Consider the following 22,181-nt stretch of genomic DNA (forward strand, 5'->3'; position numbering starts at 1 on the left):
TCTTTATGAATAGTTCTGTATTGAGTTGAAAAAATAATGTTAACATTTTTTTTGTTTAACCTTAGGGCATAGTTTTCTCTGGTAAATATCATTCCAACACTGATTGTATTAGCTGCAATATATATCATAGCATAGTTATACATTTAGATGGTTTTATCTCTGCTTCTTAAAATTTGTCAGCATTTAGGATTAATTTGTTAAAACAAATTTCTGGAAGTAAATTTACAGGGTCAAAGAGAATCAGATATTGTCAAATTGTTTTCTATAAACATACGCCGAGTTTTACCTTCGCCAGCAATGTATGAGAGCCTGTCTCACCATATTTCCACATCAAACGATAGCATTTAAAAATGAGTTTTGGGGTGTTAAAAAGGATGCTTTATGTATTGCTAGTTATTTATTATATTGATTATTCTGCTGTTGTTGCTTCTAGAAAGAAGTTGAGAGTCTAATCATACCTATTATATAAAAATATGAAAAACTTGCCTTTCAATTTTTGCCATTTGAGATGCTAATCCATATGTGAATATCTGTCTCCTCTAGCCTTCATACACTGAGTTTGACATCAGCGGCAATGTCCTCGCTCTGATCTTCAATCAAGGAATGATCTGGTAAGCCAACTGTGGACAATTCATCACTTGAAATGAGCCTGCAAGATCATTATTGCACAAAGCACTGTAGCCTGGTGTCAGAGAAGTCCACAGTCAGTGCCTAACTCAGCATGTGTTTTTCAGAGTGAATGGCTGTGTAGAGTTTACTTTTCTGCCCAGATTTGAAGTCTTAATAATTCTATAAGGCATCTTCCTGTTTTGCAGAGCCCTTTTTCATCAAATACTGGGAGTCTAGGTTCTGGCTTCTAGATTATTTGAATGCTTTGTATAGTTTTATATCTTGTGACACTAGGATCTTACAGGGAAATGTTAATGATCCCATGAATGCATGTTAAGAATGAAAGAAATTAATATAAGACCTTTCTGAGAAACTTACTTGTGGTCACTATTGAATATGTTTTAAATGGAATTTATGGCTACTTTAAAAAAATATTACCTTACCAAATTCAATACTTGATAGAGATGAAACACATGTTTTAGGAAGATTTAGTTAGAAGTATGATTTTTTTTTGGTAACTTGTTTCATGGGGCCATTTGCACATCACAATTATTTCTTCTGCTGTACAAAGGATTGTCGTATCTTTTATTAAATGAAAGCATTTTCACTGTAAATCCTGACATGTTAAGATGAGTTGATACAGTAGAAAACTTTTTTGACTATAAAAATTGAATCATAGCAGGAAATTCATCTGGGGGCCCATGTGTCTTGGAAATCTGCCACAATTAACTAACACATATCAACCAACAAGCAGTTATAACTGAGCTTCCTTATCCCATTGACACAGGGCAAATATTGTGCCAGTGATCACAACATTGTCCTAAGTACATATGCTAGTTACTGGAGTCAGTTTTGCATTAGCTTCATATATTACTCAACTCCTATAACCACGGCTAGTCTGAATCGTTAAACCTTTGTGAAAGCAGACCTCTCTGCAAATGTTAAAATGATCTTGCTTAGATAAACTAAAGGCTATAGTCAAGGGTTCCATTATCCTGTGTTGGGGCCCGTCAAATTCCTGGGCCTCACTAGGTCAAGCCCTGTGAAGAGAAGACTATAAAGAGATCCTCTTCTCCATTGTCAGGTATGTTTTAAAATGTGATTTCTGTTCTCTTGCTCCAAGTTTTACACATTATTTATGGCTCATATGTCCAGAGAGTCACTAAGGAGTGAAAGGCATCCTTCTTCAGGCAGAGAGGAAAGTCAAGGTGGCTCAATGTGTGACTGTCTACAGAGACAGCAAAGGGCTCACCTTCTGCTCTTTTATCTCCTGTAGGGGATTCTGCTGTCATGGCAGAAAATGGCTAACACTGCTGTTGGGGTAATGGGAAACCACTGCCTTCTACCAGTTTTAAAATTCCTTGGCTCTTATGCAGAGTGTCATAAATCCCTCAGGCCTGGTGGGCACCATTTGTACAGACATATGCTGCGTGCCTCTCTCCTGTGCTTTCATAGTGAAGACAACAGATTGACCTAGAAATTTGTTGTCATTGTGAGCAAAGCTCTTAAATTGTGTCCTGATTGGATTCACCTGTAATTTTGCCACTCTTTATTTAGTCCACTATTATTCATACTGAAATTCTTAAATATCCAAAAAAAAAAAATGCTCTTCAGTTCTCTGGCAAACCCATCATCAGAATCTTTGCAGTACCATTATACTCTCACTTTATCTATATTCACCCTTCAGATGAATCTTGCTTCTGGTTAGTTTGAAGAGGACTTTAGAAAGTGATTCTGTTTTTTGAGTGTATAAGACATTTACATGCTTCCCAGAGTTCTAGAAGCAAAAAAGTATCATTCACTTTTGGGTCAATCCTTTGTACAAACGGTCTTTTCCTCCTTCCCAGAACATTGGTGAGGGGGTAGGGATGTGGTGTGGGGAGTGTGTAGTCCAAGTTTAGTAGGCTCCCTTGTACTCACACTATTTTGTGAGGCATAAGGATCTGATACCCGAATTTGGCCATTTTCTACAGAAACAATTGAAATATTATGGAGATTTTGTGTTCAATGTTACTGGTTTGTGACTGGAGACATTCAATAACTGCTTTAGGAGTTTCTGAGTAGTGTAAGCTATTTACACAGATATAAACAATTGTCAATCATAGGTAAAATCCATTTTGTTATGAATTAGCTAATATGATCAGTATCAGCTCCTTGGAAGAAAAGCTATGAGCAACCTAGACAGCATATTAAAAAGCAGAGACATTACTTTGCCAACAAGGGTCTGTCTAGTCCAAGCTATGGCTTTTCTAGTAGTCATGTATGGATGTGAGAATTGGACTATAAAGAAAGCTGAGTGCCAAAGAATTGATGCTTTTGAACTGTGGTGTTGGAGAAGACTCTTGAGAGTCCTTTGGACTTCAAGGAGATCAAACCAGTCAATCATAAAGGAATTTAGTCCTTCATATTCACTGGAGGTCTGATGCTGAAGCTGAAACTCCAATATTTTGGCCACCTGATGCGAAGAACTGACTCATTAGAAAAGACCCTGATTCTGGGCAAGATTGAAGGCAGGAGAATGGGACGATATAGGATGAAATGGTTGGATGGTATCACTGATTTGACGGACATGAGTTTGAGCAAGCTTCGGGAGTTGGTGATAGACAGGGAAGCCTGGCATGCTGCAGTCCATGGGGTTGCAATGAATCGGACAGAACTGAGCGACTGAAATGAACTGATCAGTAAAACTATATTACACACATATTTTTAAAACAGACAGCACAGATTTTGTAATCATATTTTTAAATGATGGAAGAAGATCATGTCTCTATCAGAGCAGGATATAGTAGTAGCAGAGAACACACAGTGAGAAAGAAGATGGGTTTGGACATTGTTCCAACACCGTCTCCTGTATCTCCCTGCCAGTCTTGTCACAGTCTGCTATCTTGTTTTCTCACTTGATCAAATGTGAGTAATTTATCTGACACTGTACCATGTCACTAGAATAATAAGGAGAGCTAAATAAAAGAAGCTTTCATTTGCTTTGATCTTCTTGGAAGAAAAGCATTTTATAAGGCTAAGGTATTAGAGTGATCTTCAACTGACAGATGATGGGATCAGGTCTGAGTAAGGGACTTAGTGAGCTGAGCTGATTAGTGAGTAGCAGGCAAAGATGGAATGAGCTTTAAGATTCAGATATCACTGTGCTGGCATCTCTCTAGATTAATGTTCTTGAGTCATTTGTTTGAAATGCCTGTGTGATATTTATTTTTAAATTCTTAAATTTATTTACTTATATATGCACTTACGTATATGAGTGTACATGTGTGCATACAGATAAATGACACATGCCTATGTATAGATACACATGTATGTGAAATTATGCAAGTTTGCACCCTGAATTATGTGCAAAACTGTATCTTAGGGTAGACTAAGTTGTGTACCAATGACATACAATCCCCAAATCTTAGTGACTTAGAAAAGGAAAAGTTTATTTCTTGTTTATTCCATGTGAAATGTGAGTTAGTAAAGGACTCTGCTCCTGTAAGTTATTCTCATTATAGACTCATAGATCAGGACAGAACAGGATCCTTCTGGAGCATCACTGGTCAGAGCAGTAGAGAAAGAAGAGAACAAAAACCCAGAGCATTATTAAAGTTTTCATCCAGTAGTGAGACACTTCATTTTTATCTCTAATTTACTGGCCAAAATAAATCAGGTGGCTAAGCCTGACTTTGAGAAGGCAAGCGTAATCATCTGTAAGTATATTGCATTACAAACATTGACATTTGGGAATATAATCTAGTGCTTTGTAATTATGACTCTTCAGCTGGGACTGTCACTTTTTCACCTGCTAACATTTCTGGGGTTCCAGGTTGTTGCAAAGTTTACCTTCATTTTTAAAAAACTAATGCACCTTATATGTTAGTGAAGTTAAAGGTTCACCGCAACTTTGAATGGAAAGTACAGAGTTCCCATATACCTCCCACCCCTACCCACGCACAGCCTCTGTTGACATCTTCCACAATGCTGTACCTTTATTATAAGCGATGAACCTACATGGACAAATCATCATCACTCAAAGTCCATACCATTTTTAAAAAAATAGTCCATTTTTCTACAAAGTCCTTGGTCAGTTTAGTGTGTTTAAATATTTTTCAGATCTGTTATATGGGAACTACCAACAAGACAACACAAACTGTAACAAATTATCACTTTTCAATGAAATGGTTTAATATTGGGTTGCACAAGTTCAATTATAGCAGAAAATAACTTCTTCATCTAACTCAACCCCTTATGCCTTCAGTTTAGTCATTCAGTCGCGTCCGACTCTTTTGTGACCCCATGAACCGCAGCACGCCAGGCCTCCCTCTCCATCACCAATGGCCGGAATCTACCCAAACCCATATCCATTGAGTCGGTGATGCCATCCAACCATCTCATCCTCTGTCATCCCCTTCTCCTCCTGCCCTTAATCTTTCCCAGCATCAGGGTCTTTTCCAATGAGTCAGCTCTTCGCATCAGGTGGCCAAAGTACTGGAGCTTCAGTTTCAACATCAGTCCTTCCAATGAACACCCAGGACTGATCTCCTTTAGGATGGACTGGTTTGATCTCCTTGCAGTCCAAGTGACTCTCAAGAGTCTTCTCCAACACCACAGTTCAAAAGCATCCATTCTTTGGTGCTCAGCTTTCTTTATAGTCCAACTCTCACATCCATACATGACCACTGGAAAAACCATAGCCTTGACTAGACAGACCTTTGACAAAGTAATGTTGACAAAGTAATGTCTCTGCCATATAATATACAAAATCTATATTGGATTAATTAAAACAATTTTTCCACGTAACCAGGAAATAGAATGTGCAAACCCTAACTAGAATTGCTGGATTTTATTATATTTGGGACAGTTTAAAAGATAGGACACTGCTTGTATTTCTGAAAAAAGTGTACATGTATCCACTTTTGGATTTTGGATTAATAAATTGCAATTAATGTGGCTTTATGGTGCTAATGGATTTTCTCATCAATGGAAGCTGAAATTTATTTTGTTGAAATAACCACTGAAGTCAGCAAGAGTGACCTTACCCAAATGGTTCCTGTTTAAAAGTGGCATTTTAAAATACTTTCAAAAAATTGCATGTACAGATCAGTGGACTTCCAGGACAAACTAAAGTAAAAGAATAAACAGATAAACAAAATTAAATAGATGTGTCGAATTTTCATCTCAAAAACACATAAAGCTTACAATTGAATATCAAAGAAACATAGTCCTTATTAGGCACAGATTATTCCCATCAGCTCTAAAATACCATAACCACCACAAATAGAAAAGAACATAAGAAAAACTTGTTTTAACTTTTTCTTTCATTAAGTAAAAATTAACTAGCCATGACAAAATAATTAACACACATTTGCAGTTTATTTGAATATAATATAGCTTTAAGAGTTACTTATAAAAAAAAAAGGTAATTTTTAATTTTTGTTGCTGCTGCTGCTGCTAAGTTGCTTCAGTCGTGTCCAACTCTGTGCGACCCCAGAGATGGCAGCCCACCAGGCTCCCCCGTCCCTGGGATTCTCCAGGCAAGAATACTGGAGTGGGTTGCGATTTCCTTCTCCATTGTGTGAAAGTGAAAAGTGAAAGTGAAGTCTCTCGGTCGCGTCCAACTCAGTTTTTTTGAAGCTAAATTTTTCGATATAGTAATCAATGATATGAACACTAAGGTAAAGTAAACTGTTTTTAGAAGTAGAAGAGAGAAGTAAAACTAATATAATATATTGTTTGGTCTGTTGTTTAAATTTACCAGTGTTAAGTGGATATAGTGAGTGATCAACACAGTTTCTGTGAAAGACGTATATGCAATACCTGAAATAATCAGGGAATTGGTAGAATGTGTATAAGAGATGGAAATAAATTAAGTTTATTAATGTAAAGGGTTTACGTGACTAAAAGTGGCAACACATTTCTGCCTTTGGCAAATAAACACGATGTAAAATAAACAGATGCTTGGTGACTTCGTTGTGGAGTGAAGCTCCATGGTGAGAAGAGTTCTGTTCTTCTTTCTAGGATGGGCTCCTTCTTCGCTCCCAGCCTCCCAGGCATCAATATCCTTCGGCTCCATACATCCATGTACTTCCAGTGCTGGGCTGTGATGTGCTGCAATGTTCCTGAGGCCAGGGTCTTCAAGGCTTCCAGATCGAATAACTTCTACCTGGGAATGCTCTTGCTCATCCTCTTCCTGTCCACCATGCCCGTCCTGTACATGATCGTGTCCCTCCCACCATCTTTTGATTGTGGCCCCTTCAGGTTCTTACCTTTGCGATTCCTTTTGGGCATAGTTTTCTTTCAGAGGTGGAGATAAAAAATGGTCACTCATTGTATAAGCAATAATTTTTCCCCCCAAAAAACATTTTGGTCTATAGGAATGATATCTTTGGGGTATTCAGACTCAGTATAGGGCATGGAAATTCTTAAGCAAGATCCATCGATTTTCATTGGCAGTCATAAAAGGGAAACTAATTTAACTGCTTCAGGCTCTGCCCACATGAAATATGTACAATGAATCTGAGCTATTTGCATGTAAGGAGATAGCAAAGAGAAAGGTTTGATTACACTAGTCTAGATGTGAACATTTTCTTGGTGCTAGGTCATCTCATTCAGACATTGGAAAGCTACTATTACTTCTAACATGAACCACTTAATTGAAAAAAATAAAAATAGGAAGGAAGGGAGGAAGGAAGGAAGGGTCAGAGGGATGGAGGGATGAAGGATGAAGGGGCAAGAGAGAGAGAGGGAGGAAATGAAGGGAGGAAATGCAGGGAGGGAAGGAAAGAGGAAGGTGGGAGGGAGGAGAAAGAAAGAAAGATTACTCCACCAGATACTTAGGAAGTGGGATCCTTATTAGATAATAATGTATATAAAGATAGTCACATCATTTATAATCCAAATTCTACATGCTAGTAAAAAATTTAAGGATGCTCCTCATGTATATGCTCCTCAAATAACAAGGATAAATCACTCAAGTCAGTAATAAAGAGTCAAGAAGGCTCTTTAACTTAGAAATATACTTCTCTACAGTTCTCTATGACAGAGTTCTGTCTGTGACACTTACCTAAGAAAGCAAAGGCTCCAGGTCTGGAGGATTGATTTCATTCTACCACCAGTGCCCCCATGAATCTCAGCATGTTGAGTCACTGATCAGCATGCATCTGAGTTATTTCTACTTTTCAGTGAGGAAATAAGAAGGTGAAAAGTCATGTGAATGACAAACATGATGCAATAATGGGCATACGTAACTTCTTCTTCATGCCGTCAGAACCAAATTGTTAAAGTCAAATTTCCTTGCTCACAGACTTAAGTATAAAGGAGATATTTTCATTTTAATAATAGTCTGTTATTACTGCTTTACTGGAAAAGAAAGAAAGAAAACATTAAGCCTATTGATTAAGCCAAACTGCTGGAGTCCTGTCATATATTCAGAAAGCTGAAGTTGTCAAGTCCTGTTTCCTTGCCCCACCCAGGTGAGCTGAAATAAATAATGCAAACAGTGACATCTGGAGGCTAAATGTGAAACTTCAGTTTTGAAAGCAATTGCTCAGGATAGAAAGCCATCTAAAAACTTTAGTTAATTGGAAATTACCCACACAAGTAAATATCCGGGATAAGTTTTAACTTTTTAATTGGAAGTGGATCCTTCTCAGGATCCACTTCAAGAGAAGTCTTCAAGAGAAACCCTACAAGGCCAACATGGAGCTGGGCAGTGATAAGAAATGTCCATTGACAAAAATATCATTGAGCTGGTTACTGCACAGTTTTAGCTTTTGAAGCCTAATTCTTCTTCCTCTCTTTAAATCACACTGAGTTACTATTATTTTAATTAGTAAAAATTATTCTGTATCTAAGAAATAGTATCTGATTTTGACCAACTCTTTCCAAATTGGCAAACTTTGGCAAATTGGCAAACTTTGGCAAATTAACAGTATGTGTGTGTGTGTGTGTGTGTGTATGTGTGTGTGTGTGTGTGTGCGCGTGTGTATATGTGTGTGTGTGTGTGTGTGTGTGTGTATATACATATGGTCATATATATATGACTATTTTGAGATCAAGAAGGAAATGTAAATATTTTTAGTGGAGCACTGGGAAAAGGGTATATCTATTTAGTCTACTTTTCCTGGAGCAAAAGAATGTATACTTGGTTTATTCATTGGATTTTAAAGTTTAAAGCATTTTCCTACCTTGGTAGTGAGGTGAGAAAGCACGTAATAGTAGGAACCTCATGACTTGCCATCCTAAGGGATCCTGAGTTCGAGGTGGTCTGCCCAGCCTGCCTAGAGAGGGGTTTGACCCTACGTGGCACCTGGGTGGGCAGCAAATTGATAAACATGCATTTGAAGTAAATTAATGGGGACACAGTCATGGCCAATCTTTCCCAAGTGCAGGTACATTTTCAGGTAAGATGACTACAATACCTTAGAAGACCAATTCTGCAAAGCAATTTGATGAGATATTCTGCTTGTTCTGGTATCATAACAACTGGTCAGGGAGGGTGAATTTTCCAGAAAATCATTCCAATAGGCCATGAAGTGAATTTACCTTAACAGTTTGACAATTTAAAAATGATTTCTTTGGTGTCCAGATGAAGAAAATTTTTCTAATTGCTCGACCACATTTCCTGATACTTGATGCTTCTCCCCACAGTGCCCTCACTAATAATTCTGAACAATTTCTAGTTCTCTAGTTTCTCACACCTAGGGAAGGAAATGGCAATCAACTTCAGTATCCTTGCCAGGAAAATCCCATGGACAGAGGAGCCTGGGGACTACGGTCCATGGGTTCGCAAAGAGTCAAGCATGACTGAAGCGACTGAACGCGCACACACACAGGTTCTCACACACCTCCTTGCTACGTTATGGTGATGATAACTTTATGTATTTTCATCTAGCTGCAAAGAAAACATGTGTTTATCTTAGAAAACCTGAAAATTATAGAAATATTTTCAAATGAAAATACACATAGCCATAACCCCAAAGACCCAAAATAACAACTCTCAGCATTTTGGCATTTTGTGTTATGGTGTTCTTTTTTATGCAGACTTCAAACTGAGATCATATAATATGTATAGGTTTATATTATATATCATGACACTGTTATTACATTACTCATTTGATGTATCAGTTTTTCTTAATAGTGTAGCTGACTTCTACAGCTTGAAAGTGAAAGTTGCTCAGTCATGTCCAACTCTTTGTGACCCCATGGACTGTACAGTCCATGGAATTCTCTAGGCCAGAATACTGGAGTGGGTAGCCTTTCCCTTCTCCAGGGGATCTTCCCAACCCAGGAATTGAATCCCAGTCTCCTGAGACCAGCTGAACCACAAAGGAAGCCCTACAGCTTGGGGACAGAATATTTTCATTTCAAAAGTCCAAACACAGTAGAGTGTGGGCCTGTAATTTGAATTAATGAATGAAGAATGTTTATTGTGCACCTAGCACTAGAGGAGATGTAGGGGCATGTTGGGCATCAATTATGGTCAGGTGGGCCTTTCCATCTGGCTGAAAAGACAGACATAGACTATTTTAATCTGGGGTGGATGGAGCTATGCCCAAGAGAGCTGTAAATTTAAGTTCAGTAGCATTTCACTTAGCTGTATACTCACAACAGATTGGAAGAGACTTCTGGGAATATGATAAAGTGGCATATTTTGGTTAACCTGTCAGAAAAAGGGACTGCAGGGATTTGTAGATGCCTCTAAAGTTTGTGTATAATAAAAGATCTGGACTCCTGCTAAGAGACCTAACCTGGAAAAGGCACCCAAGAATCCTCAAAGATGCTAATAGCTTCACATTTCTTATACACTAGATGCAGAGAAGACTTTTGGGGTAAGAATGATTTTGTAAAATTCCAGTTTCCCCAGTCTGATATTCATTAGCCACAGCCTGAGAGGCTGGAGAAGGGTTGGGAGTGAGTTCTGTCTTCTCTTGTCCTCCCTGCCTGTCTCCTCACTTTGGCTATATTCCATATGTCATGGTAAAGCATGGTCAGCTAGAATGGACGAGGAAGGATAAATTTTGGTGGGATAGGTTGATATAATCTTAAATTGTCAATAAGCTTCATTCCCTCTTATGTATCATAGGTTTTGCTAATTAGTGTGTAGATCTATAATTTGTGAAGCAAAATTTATATCTCTGTAGTCTAGTGACTCCTAACAAGATAGTTGAAGTCACTTCCAGTCTACTAAAAGATACAATTAGTTAGATCAGGAGAGAAAAAATCTGATCTGGGACTTGTGGGTCATGTTTATTTAAAGGTTAAGAATGTATAAAGATCAAAAGACAAAAGTAAAGTGAAAATATTCTACTCAGTGTTATATCAACCTTTATTCTCATGATACATACAATTTGCTGGTAAAAAATTCAATATCTTTTCTGAAAATGACACATTTTATAGCAAAATCTATATGCATATTCAGAAAAAAATAATTTTGCATGATGGATATTACTTTATATATTCATATTTTATATATTTATTCACAAAGTAACCCAAACCTTAGAAATATAACTTTAAAAAGTCTTCTCCTGAGGGAAAGGGATAAATTGGGAGATTGAGATTGACATATACACACTGCTATCTATAAAATAGATAACTAATAAAGACCTACTGTATAGCACAGGGAAATCTGCTCAATGACCTCCAGGGGAAAAGAATCTAAAAAGGAGTGGATGTATGTATATGTGTAAATGATTTACTTTGAGGTACACCTGAAACTAACACAACATTGTAAATCAACTATGTTCCAATAAAAATTTAAAACAAAAACAAAAAAAACCTCCTGATTCTATTATTAATTTCCTAACTGCTTGGTCTCTGTGTTTGCATTGGTATAACATTTCTCATATCTTATCCATATGTTGACAGTATGAGTTTGAAGTATCAGAAGCTGTAGCTAAACAGCAGATTTCTAACCTGAAAGAGTACTTAGGCAGTGTTTGAGAAGGATTTCTCGTTTTCTTGATGTAACCATGGTTTTTACATCTGTTTAAAATAAACGTCTCTCTTTTTTTTCAGTGGCAAAAATAGGATGTTTGAAGTCATTGGAGAAACGCTGGAGCATGATTTCCCAAGCTGGATGGCAAAGATCTTGAGACAGCTTTCTAATCCTGGACTGGTTATTGCTGTTGTTCTGGTCATGGCGTATGTGCTTTCCCTCCTCATAGAAAGAGCCTTTGTGATGTTCTTCCTGCTCCTTTTAAATTTCAGTGTTTTCAACTCTCTCTTTCTCCCCAGGGGTTGTGCTGTAACCTAACCAAATTCAGCACTGATTACACGGTGGTGAGAAGCTAAAATTCATGAGCCATATTCTCATCCTATTGCATGTAATTCATAGCCATCTGCATCTATATTTGCCAGCCTAGGATTATAAGATTTGTTCCCAAGTAACCAAAATAATTATCAGTAAACAGCTAAAGCAAGGGAAACATAAATGCTAAATCTAATCAGCACATCAGGCTTCCCTCCCGCCCCTGCCCCCACCTCTTTTTCCATAAAGCAGATGGCTGTAAACACATAGAAATGATGAGCCTCTAAGTTAATATTCCCCTTGAGGGCCCTATGGGCTGTGTTTCAGGGCTGAAGGCTTAAAGGGTCTTAAAAATTACCCTGTCCTTGTTCCTAGAAGGCCATCAATAACTGTGTCTGCCCATAATAGAATCAGAGGACCAGAAGGCTCTTGGAAAGGTCATTTAGTCTTTCCTTTCAAAGTCAGAGGTGATGCCCAAAGGGCAACTTGAGAGGGTGCTTTTGTTCCCATATGACTTTCTTTGGTTTCTGACTCTTGGCCACCACAGATAAACTTGCATTCTAAGCAAAGAAAATATGCTTCCTGTGGAAGAGCTGCAAAAAGTGCCCCAGCCCTTCCTTTCAAACCCCAAGTCCCTCATAAATGAAAAGTCTGGAACTGCTACTGCTCTCAGTCAGTGAAACCACTCTTGTGGACTCTCTTGACACTCTGATTTGTTTAAATAAAGGTAAGACTAGGGGAGAACTCCCAGTAGTTTAAGTAAATGAACTGGGTCTGGGCCAAGTTGTTGTGATGATCTCTGCAATGGTTGTGGTCACAAGCCACATCTGTGATGGCAGGTGTCATCTTCAAGTTTATAAATTGAGAAATGGACTTAGAGGCAGGAACTGGTTTTTCCCTAGGTGAGAATACAGCAAAATGATAGGAAGCCTTTGACAGTAAATCCAGCACTCACCTGTTACACCATGGTGCTGTTTTTGAGGGAGAGCTAATAGCTTGTAGGGATAATTAAACAGTAAAACAGATTATTTTATATTACAGAACCTTGATCATGGGGTGGTGTTAGGAATCTGATAGTGAATCTCTGGTGCAGATGTGTTAGAACATAACCTGCTTGGAGGCAGCATGTTTCCCCAGATAGCCCTGGAAGTGATTTTCCTTCTCCGAGTTTTTATGATGCAGCAGCTACGGAGACCATATTAAGTATCATGTGGCTTTAGTGGTATAAAGGAAGTCTTGTTTTAAAACACACACACAAAACTTAATGTCAGATTTTATGACTATATTCTTAACTTAGTGAGAGACAGATTTATTTCTAAACAAAGGAGCAACATTGTTCTAATGCCGCTAATTAAAGATTTAATAAGCTGCCTTGGGGGTATAGGAGAGGAATGAACACTGCCCTTGTTCCAGGCACGATTCATTTATTAACCCATTTAATTTCCACAATAACCTTAAGAAGTTGGCCACATTAATCATATTATTGAAAGCACATGGAAGATGTGCCCCAAATCAAATGGCTAATAAGTATATTCAAGCCCATGTCTTCTTATTCCCCACCTCCACACCCTCTACTTATTTAGCACCAAACACTTGGTTCAGGCTGAATGATTATGCTCATAAGAGTTGGAAGCCACTTGTCTGAGATGTTCTACACCCATGGTCAGCACAGTTTTCCTTAAAGGCCCAAGATATTAATAGTAGATACTTAAGGCTTTGTGATCCAAGAGGCAAAGTTGAGGATATGATTTAAATACTTCTAGAACTATTTTAAAAATATAAAAACCAATCTTAGTTCATGGGTCATACATAATAGGCTGGGAGTCAGATTTGCCCTGGAGGCCATAGTTTGACAACCCCTGATATAGGCTGGAGAAGGAACTGGCAACCCACTCCATTGTTCTTGCCTGGAGAATCCTAGAGATGGGGGAGCCTGGTGGGCTGCCGTCTATGGGGTCGCACAGAGTCGGACACTACTGAAGCGACTTAGCAGCACCAGCAGCAGCAGATGGAACCTGGCAGGATGTAAGATCAAATAGATGTCCCACAAGGTTGATTTTAGTTATGACATTCTGATTTTAAACCTGAATTTCAGTTTATTGTTGATTTGATATTTCAGATACTGAGATCTCATCTTCAACACTTAATGGTGTCCATATAATTGGTTTGGCTTTTTATTACCTTTAATTAGAGAATGTTTACAAGCATTTTGAATTTCCCCAGTGAATCACATTCAATCAGCTTGGATGGTTTTGGGGTAACTGAGTTTAAGCTAATTCTGCAGGCAGTTTCATTCCTTTGGAGACTAAAAAAAGATCTATGAGTATTCCTCACTGAAGGTGTATCTCAAGACAGAAAAAGTAATGAATGAATAGAGAATTATAGTCTGCAAATGATTTGTGAGGTCTTTGAGTTATTCCTCCAAATCCAGACACTTTTCTAAGAAAATTCTTGTAATACACACACACATATATCAAGCACCTACTTCATGCCAGATATTACACCAGATGTTTTCAGGTATATAATGTCATTCAAACTCCCAACACTTGTGTAAGAAATAAACCCAGCAGAAACGATATTAATAATTGTGATGCTAGCAGCAGATGGCTCATAAAGGTTATGATCTGACATGTTGGAGTAGAGGCAATGTGTCCAGTATCCAGTTATTTGCAATAAAGGGCAATGCCAGTTACCTTTTTTTTTAAACTGCATTTTCCCCTTTGTTTATTTTGCTTTAAGTGAAGATGAATGTGTTTATTTTTGCAAAAATGTTTGGCTGGAATTTGCTCTTTTGAGAAAATGTAAATGTCACTTATATGCCAAGACTATTCTTTTCTGAGACATTTTCTTTCGAAGGAGAGAGAAAGGCAAACAACACATCCTATGGATAAAAAGGCCATGTTAATTAACTATGACTGAGGATTATAGTCTTAGTTGTAAAAGCCCAAGGAGGGAATTTAAAGTGGAGAGTCAGTCTCCTTTTTATTCTACACATTCCCTAAGCTTCAAGAGATTTCCTCTTCCCTTGGATGCCATTGGTATCGATTTAAAATGCTATTTTCAATTATAACATAAAATGATATTGCTACATTTCCAAGGAACAGCTAAAATTAGGCAGTAAGGTATATCAGACAGAATGCCCTGGGCTGTGAAGGAGGAGCCTTAGGTGCCACTTCCCAGATCCACCGTAGTCACTGTGTAGTTCTGAACATGCTTCTTCACCTCTCTGTACTTCAGTCTTTTATCTACATAACAGAAGTTCAGAGTAGAAAATATCCTAAAGTCGCTCCAGGGCCAATATTCTATGATTTAATTAATGTAAATTTAAGCAGAATCTTGAGGACCTGAAAAATACCATACATTTTATTTTTTTGAATTTAGTTTGACCATCTATTATCTCAATGCTACTGCAAAGGGCCAGAAGGCAGCAAATTTGGATCTAAAAAAGAAGATGAAACAGGTAGGATACAATATATTTCAGAGAAATATTTGTCTTCATTCATGTAAAGTTGTAGAAAACACCAGGAAATCTCATGTTCTTCTTTTTTACTATTTTTTATTGCTAGCAAGCTTTGGAGAACAAAATGCGAAACAAGAAAATGGCAGCTGCACGAGCAGGTTTGAGCTCTGTCATGTTTGCGTTCTTTTTCCCTATGAACAGTATGCTCTTCCTTTTTTTTCCCCCTCTCAAAATGGGGCATTTGGTGCAGAGAGGCATTATTGCCATAGCAAGTCATCTTATACTCGTTACAGTCCACCTTTTCAGCCCTTTCAGGCTTCATATCCTGAGAGTTCAGTTATTTTCCAGTGGGAGAAAGAAAAGACAAAGAAAAATTCAGGAACATAAAAGTAGCATTAGTGATAGGAAAGGGCTTTTACTAATTGATGGAAGATTAAGAAAACATCCATATAGTTATGCAAATAGCAGAGACAGATATACAATCTCTCCTGCCCATTTTGACCATTTTTATACATAGATGGACACATTGGGAAGATACTAAGAGAATCCTCTTATTGATTTCCCAGAGCGTTCTCGAATTCATTAACCTCTTTAATTTTTAACTTCCTGTGTAGCTCAGTTGGTAAAGACTCTGCCTGCAATGCTGGAGACCTGGGTTTGATTCCTGGGTCAGGGAGATACTCTGGAGCAAGAAATGGCAACCCATTCTTGTCTGGAGAATCCCATGGACAGAGGACCCTGGTAGGCTACAGTCCATGGGGTCACAAAGAGTCAGACATGACTTAGTGCTATCTTTCTTAATTTTTAAACTATTTGCCAAAATTACTGATATGTTTTGCCTTATACATGGAAAAGTGATGAATTTTTTGAAAATCTTTTCTAACTCTTCCCTCATTTCTAATTCTAAAACTCTTTATATTAGTAGGACTCCTCATTCCCCCATAATTAATAATGTTAATAATAAAAAACCTTAATCCAAATTAGCTTAAGTAGAAAAGAAAAGTATTAGCTCACACAAATGAACAGGAGTGTGGTATGTAATACTTCCAGTCACATTTTACCCCAAGTTTAGAAGCAATCAGGACTGAGCCCCATTTCTCTGTGGGTCTTTCAATACTACATTCCTATTATGTTGGCCAACCTTTATGGCGGCATAAATGGATGTAGCAACTTCCAATGCCATATCCTTGGATTATATTTGTCCTATGTTTTGTGTGCTTTTTTTTTTTTTTTTTTTTTTTTTTTGCATTCTGCTACTTGTTTCTTAACTGCATTAATTTTTTTTTTTAGCTCTGTTGAGATATAATTGACAAAATGTTCTGACTTCTAAGATCTGAATTCTAGCTAAGGCATATTGTTTTTTTTTATCCTTTTAAATAGTGATATGATGTTATTGCATGCTGTTTTTCTGATATTTTTCCATAATTTGTTTAAAAATGTGTATAACCTTTGTGAAGACAGAGACTATATAATTTATAGTTGTTTCCTCAGGACTTAATATAGGACTTTATATATCAGTCACTCTATAAATACCTACTAAATATCTACTGGACAATGAGGAATTCTTTTACTGGGAAAAATTTGAAAGGAATACATTTCTATATTAATTACATAAGCAGTAATGAATGAATAAATGTTACCAAAAGAGAACTTTTATTCTCTTGTCTTTAGAATTTGTGCAGATTTTGTAAAATAAGAAATATAGAGATATTTGGCAAAAAATATTATGGCAACATGGAGCACATTTGGAAGATACAGATTTTTAAGCCATCTCATTCAAAACCATTATGCACACTGAAACGAGTTTTTCCTTATCTCTTCTTCTTTCTCTGTTTCTTCCTCTCTCTTATTTATTTATTTAATTTGAATAGCTGCAGCTGCTGGTGGCCAGTAATTTTCATGGATATTCTGGAGGCCCAGAAGTATTCCTCATCACGCATTTCTAAGTCAGTGACTTTCGTGAAGGCCCAGAGGACAAAGCATGAAGAGTTGATTCTACCCTGTTCTAAACCTGATGGATTATCAAGGTCTCGATGATCAATCAAGGCATCACTTGCCCTAACTAAAAATCAAGGATCTCTACCTTATTCCAAATTAAGGATTTGTTCCCCCACCACCACTTTCTCCCCTGAACCACTCCCCTGACATTTTCTTTAATGAATTGAGTTTAAAAGTGTGGTGATCCTGCAGTATGGATCACTAGCTTACTTGCTAGGTTAATTTAAAAACCTTTTGCTCATATGGACTTTCATTTTATACATTTCTTCTGCCTTAGTTTTCTTAGTCTGGAAATGGGGGTATTTCACCCTTTTTTTTTCTTCTGAATTCAGAAATATCTTGATAAAGTATTCATTGTAATCATTCATTAACTCACTTTTTTGAAATTATCTTGTTTTCCTTTTTCATTCTGTCTCCCCATCCATGGTTCATCCACAAATGCATACCCAAAACCTTTTTGTTTATGCTGGATTCAGTATGAGAAGGAATGGGTTTTTTAGAAGAAAAATCCCAAGTGAATTAGGGGCCTTATCAACACTGGGTTGAAGGTCTTGACACCGTGAGGAAGTATACAAGTCTTACTTTACTTTAAATACTGGAGAAGGAAATGGCAACCCACTCCAGTGTTCTTGCCTGGAGAATCCCAGGGACAGTAGAGCCTGGTGGGCTGCCGTCTATGGGGTCGCACAGAGTTGGACACGACTGAAGTGACTTAGCAGTAGCAGCAGCTTACTTTAAATATAACTTTGTGAGTTAAAAGAAAAATGATACCATTAAGTGAGTACTATTCCATCACAGTCTGATCACGACCTCCAATAATCATATCTCCTGAGTTTGGAGCCTAAAATTCTATACCTTTTCTTTGCTTTTTTGTTAAGGTTAGGAAAATACATACTATTATAGGGGGGTGATTTATACCTATGTTTAAACATTATTATCTTGTTAAAATTGAAATTGACTTTGACTAGTAACAGTCAATGCACTCAGCCAACTTTGTTTCATGACTTCAGTTATATCTCTTAACTCAGTGTCTCTACCACCACCCCTACCCCATCCCCAGCTAAGCCAATTTGCCTGCCATTCCCTACAATTGATTTACTAATTTTGTATTACTCTCTCTTTGAGTTTTTCTTTCTGGCCATAGAGTGAGCACTCTGTTCTTCTGCCAATCCATGTGCTCATCACTTCCATCAAACCAAATTCAAGATTACTTCCTCTGGTCAAATTTGCCTAACTAGCCTCCATTACCAATCATATAACTCTCTTTATAGGCTCCCTTTGGACTCGCCTGTCTTTAACTTAGAGTTTGTTATTCTACTGATTTTTCTGTAATTTGTAATTAAAAAAAAATTATATGCATGAATCATCTTTCCTATCCAGATTGTACACTCCCTATGAGCAGGGATCATATCTTCTAATTTTTGTATGCCTGTTATAGTGCTGTGCACAGGTAGGCACTGAATAAATGCTTGTTAATTAAATTGAATCAATTTAACTTACAGCAATAACACTGTGAAAAGAACCTTCTGTTATCTGTATGAGAAACTTTACTATGCTGTACAAAATGGAATTCTGTTGATGGGCTGAATTTATTATCTCAGATTATAATGCAGATGAGTAAATAAAGCTAGTGCTTATTTCTACTTGGATTACTTTTGTACTGTGTAGTAATAAGATTAGATAATTGATTTACACATGTTGCCAAGTTTACAATATGGATGAAACTCCCTTGTCTTGATCTGCTTCACAAGGAAGATGATATGAGATGACAAATTGTCCCCAAAGGGCTTCACCTTCTAATTTCGTTAGTCACTCAGTCATGTCCAACTGTAGCCTACAAGGCTTCTCGGTCCATAGGATTTTTCAGGCAGTACTGGAGTGGGTTGCCACTTCCTTCTCCGGGGGATCTTCCCAACCCAAGAATCGAACCCAGGTATCCCACATTGTAGGCAGATGCTTTACCGTCTGAGCAACAAGGGAAACCCTTCTCAAGGCAATGTATTTTCCAAACAAGTGCTCGTGGTGTAAGAAGCATTAGGACACCACATGCTAACTTTCAATCATTCTATAAATTAAAAACTAAGTTAGGTTTTTATAGCACCTAAGTATCTGCTGCTGCTGCTGCTAAGTCGCTTCAGTCGTGTCCGACTCTGTGCGACCCCATAGACGGCAGCCCACCAGGCTCCCCCGTCCCTGGGATTCTCCAGGCAAGAACACTGGAGTGGGTTGCCATTGCCTTCTCCAATGCATGAAAGTGAAAAGTGAAAGTGAAGTCGCTCAGTCGTGTCCGACTCTTTGCGACCCCATCGACTGCAGCCTACCAGGCTCCTCTATCCATGGGATTTTCTAGGCGAGTACTGGAGTGGGTTGCCATCGCCTTCTCCGACCTAAGTATCTACCTGATTTAAATTAAACATTTTTTAGAAATTTTAGTTATTTCAGTTTCCAGAGAGCTACTGAAAATATTCAATATTCCCATCCTATGACATGGACAAGCATCTAAAAGAGGGAATGCCACTTCCGAACCTGTTTTCACAACCAGTAAGAGAAGGAAACAGCATTATAGGACCGTGACAGGAGTTCTTAAGCTCCTATATAAAATTTGTTTTTCTCAAAGTTCTCTTGTCATGGATTGCCTTGGATGCTACAGCTGCCTTTATCAGAATGGGTCCTGGTGACTTAGTAATTATGAATAATGGAACAATGTGTCTGTGAAACTCTGGACCTGAAATACTTGACCTCTTCTGGGAACTTAAATATTATATAACACATATAACACACATCTTCCTATACACCCAGAAGTTTTCATACAGATCCTTGGTCATTTAAAAACCTACAGTAGTGGTACATTTTCATTAAAACAAATTTAGAGAATTTTAATAAAATGTAAAAAGCAAAAGAATCCTTAATTCCAGCAGCTGGAATAACTTCTGTTAACATTTGGTGTATTTTTTTCTCAGATTCATGCACACACACAGACTTGATAAAATATTTTGAGTCACAAGATGTATTTAGTTTTTATCCTATTTTCTTATTTAACATTTTCCCATGTCACAAAAATTACTTCAGGACATTTTTTTAATTTCTGGATCACTCATTGTGCATCTATGTAAACTAATAGAAACTCCCTAAATCCAAATGAAGTTATAGAATATTCCACAACATAGCAGATTAGTAGTCCATCATGTCAAGTGGATCACGACATTCAAATATATCCAGCTTAAATTCAGAAGGTGATTTAAGTTCTGAAATCCCCAACTGACCCTCTGAAGATTTCCCCAAGAATTTTAAGGGGAAAATAGCATCTTGAGAGTGGATTAGAAATACCCATGCTCCTTGTAAGATTCTAAAATGGTAACTCTCCATAAATCGCCTGAAAACAACTGATTAGGTTCATTGATTACTTTCTCAACATCAAAGCCACTATTAAGAGCAGTCTCTTATCTGTAGATAAAAGTGGATTTAAAAGGTCTAGACAGTATAAGACCCCTTATTACAGTCCATCTTATGTGTTAGCTTTCATTTGTAAACAAAAATGTTCCACACCAGCCAACACATTACACTAAGGGAATGATGAGGATGAACTGTAAAGAGTAATTAAGAGATCATTTAATGCTTCAGAGAGGAAAGCACAGCCACCAATTTGCTAATTATTGGCAACCATTTCGGATGCCTTTTTTCTGCTAGGCTGTACTTCTGAACTCTGGGAAAAAATTGAGAACACTGTTAAAATGAGAATTTGTGAAGGTCATATTATTTTTATGAATGGAAAAATGAAATTTTAATGGTGATCCCCAATATCTAATTTTAAGTTAAAAAAAAATATTACTCTTAAAACTCTAAACTTTCAAGTATACTGAAGTCATGCTTTTTGACTCCTGAAAGTCATTTAGAAGATGCTTCTTTCTGGAAAAAAAAAAAAATTCCGCTTTGTTGGGTCTCTAAATACCCACTTACTTGTTTTGTCAAGCAACCCAGGCATGGAATTAGCAATCTGTAATGCGGGTGGCACAGTGGTAAAGAATCCACCTGCCAAAGCAGGAGACACAAGAGACATGGGTTTGATCCCTGGGTTGGGAAGATCCCTTGGAGAAGGAAATGACAACCCACTACAGTATTCTTGCCTGTAAACTTCTATGGACAGAGGAGCCTGGCGGTCCACAGTCTATGGAATCACAAAAGTGTTGGATGCAACTGAGCACATACACATGTACATAATGCAGATGTGATTATAAATTAGAGAGCATATGTCTATATGCCTATAGACATGACAAGTATTTCAGGAATTATATACATGGGCTAAATACATAAGGACTGTGAGTCAACAGGAGCAGAGAGTATTTTAAAATTTTAAAATCCTAAAGTGCTTTTTTTTTTTTCCTTTTGGGATCAAATATTTCCCACATGACTTGATAATGGAAATAAATGGAGGAAGTGGATTTATAAATTTTTAGAAATGACTCTATGTGTTAAGGCAGGTCAAACTGAATGACATTAATTAAGAGACATTTTATGCATGATGACATTTTATGACATTTTATATTATTATGAGTGATGAGAGGATAACCCTGAAAAAGATGGTAGATTAGCAGGCCTGAAGGGTAAGGTGCTTAGGGGATTGACTTCAGAATTAATGAATACATTTGTAGTGGAATATGATGGAATAACCCAACAGCAGATGAAAATTAACCCGGTGCAAAAGGGGTCAAGAGCTGGAATTACAGCTGATCTCAATGGAACATGGAATGAATTGATTCCATGGGAAATGTTTTTCCACAGGGAAACAGTAGATAAGGGCCAGTGGAAACACTCAGCCTTTGGGTCTGTGTCACAGAAAAGGTTCCATGTTTTTCAAGTCTACAGACAACTAAATAATTG

At 37.5% G+C, this 22,181-nt stretch overlaps 1 protein-coding gene across 1 annotated transcript in view; it reads left to right on the forward strand.

The window, feature by feature from the left end:
* Positions 1–17,954, forward strand: part of TMC1 (transmembrane channel-like 1) — a 137,340-nt gene extending 119,386 nt beyond the window's left edge. The window contains exons 15-20 of the mRNA XM_010844885.1: positions 544–611; positions 6,616–6,855; positions 11,614–11,739; positions 15,227–15,305; positions 15,412–15,463; positions 17,177–17,954. Of these exons, the coding sequence (XP_010843187.1) occupies positions 544–611; positions 6,616–6,855; positions 11,614–11,739; positions 15,227–15,305; positions 15,412–15,463; positions 17,177–17,199 (588 nt within the window). The 3' untranslated portion in view covers positions 17,200–17,954. The remainder of the gene's footprint in view (positions 1–543; positions 612–6,615; positions 6,856–11,613; positions 11,740–15,226; positions 15,306–15,411; positions 15,464–17,176) is intronic.
* The last annotated feature ends 4,227 nt before the right edge of the window (positions 17,955–22,181 follow it).

Source organism: Bison bison, unplaced genomic scaffold, assembly GCF_000754665.1.
Source record: "Bison bison bison isolate TAMUID 2011002044 unplaced genomic scaffold, Bison_UMD1.0 scf7180017864212, whole genome shotgun sequence".
In the NCBI taxonomy this organism is placed as follows: domain Eukaryota; kingdom Metazoa; phylum Chordata; class Mammalia; order Artiodactyla; family Bovidae; genus Bison; species Bison bison.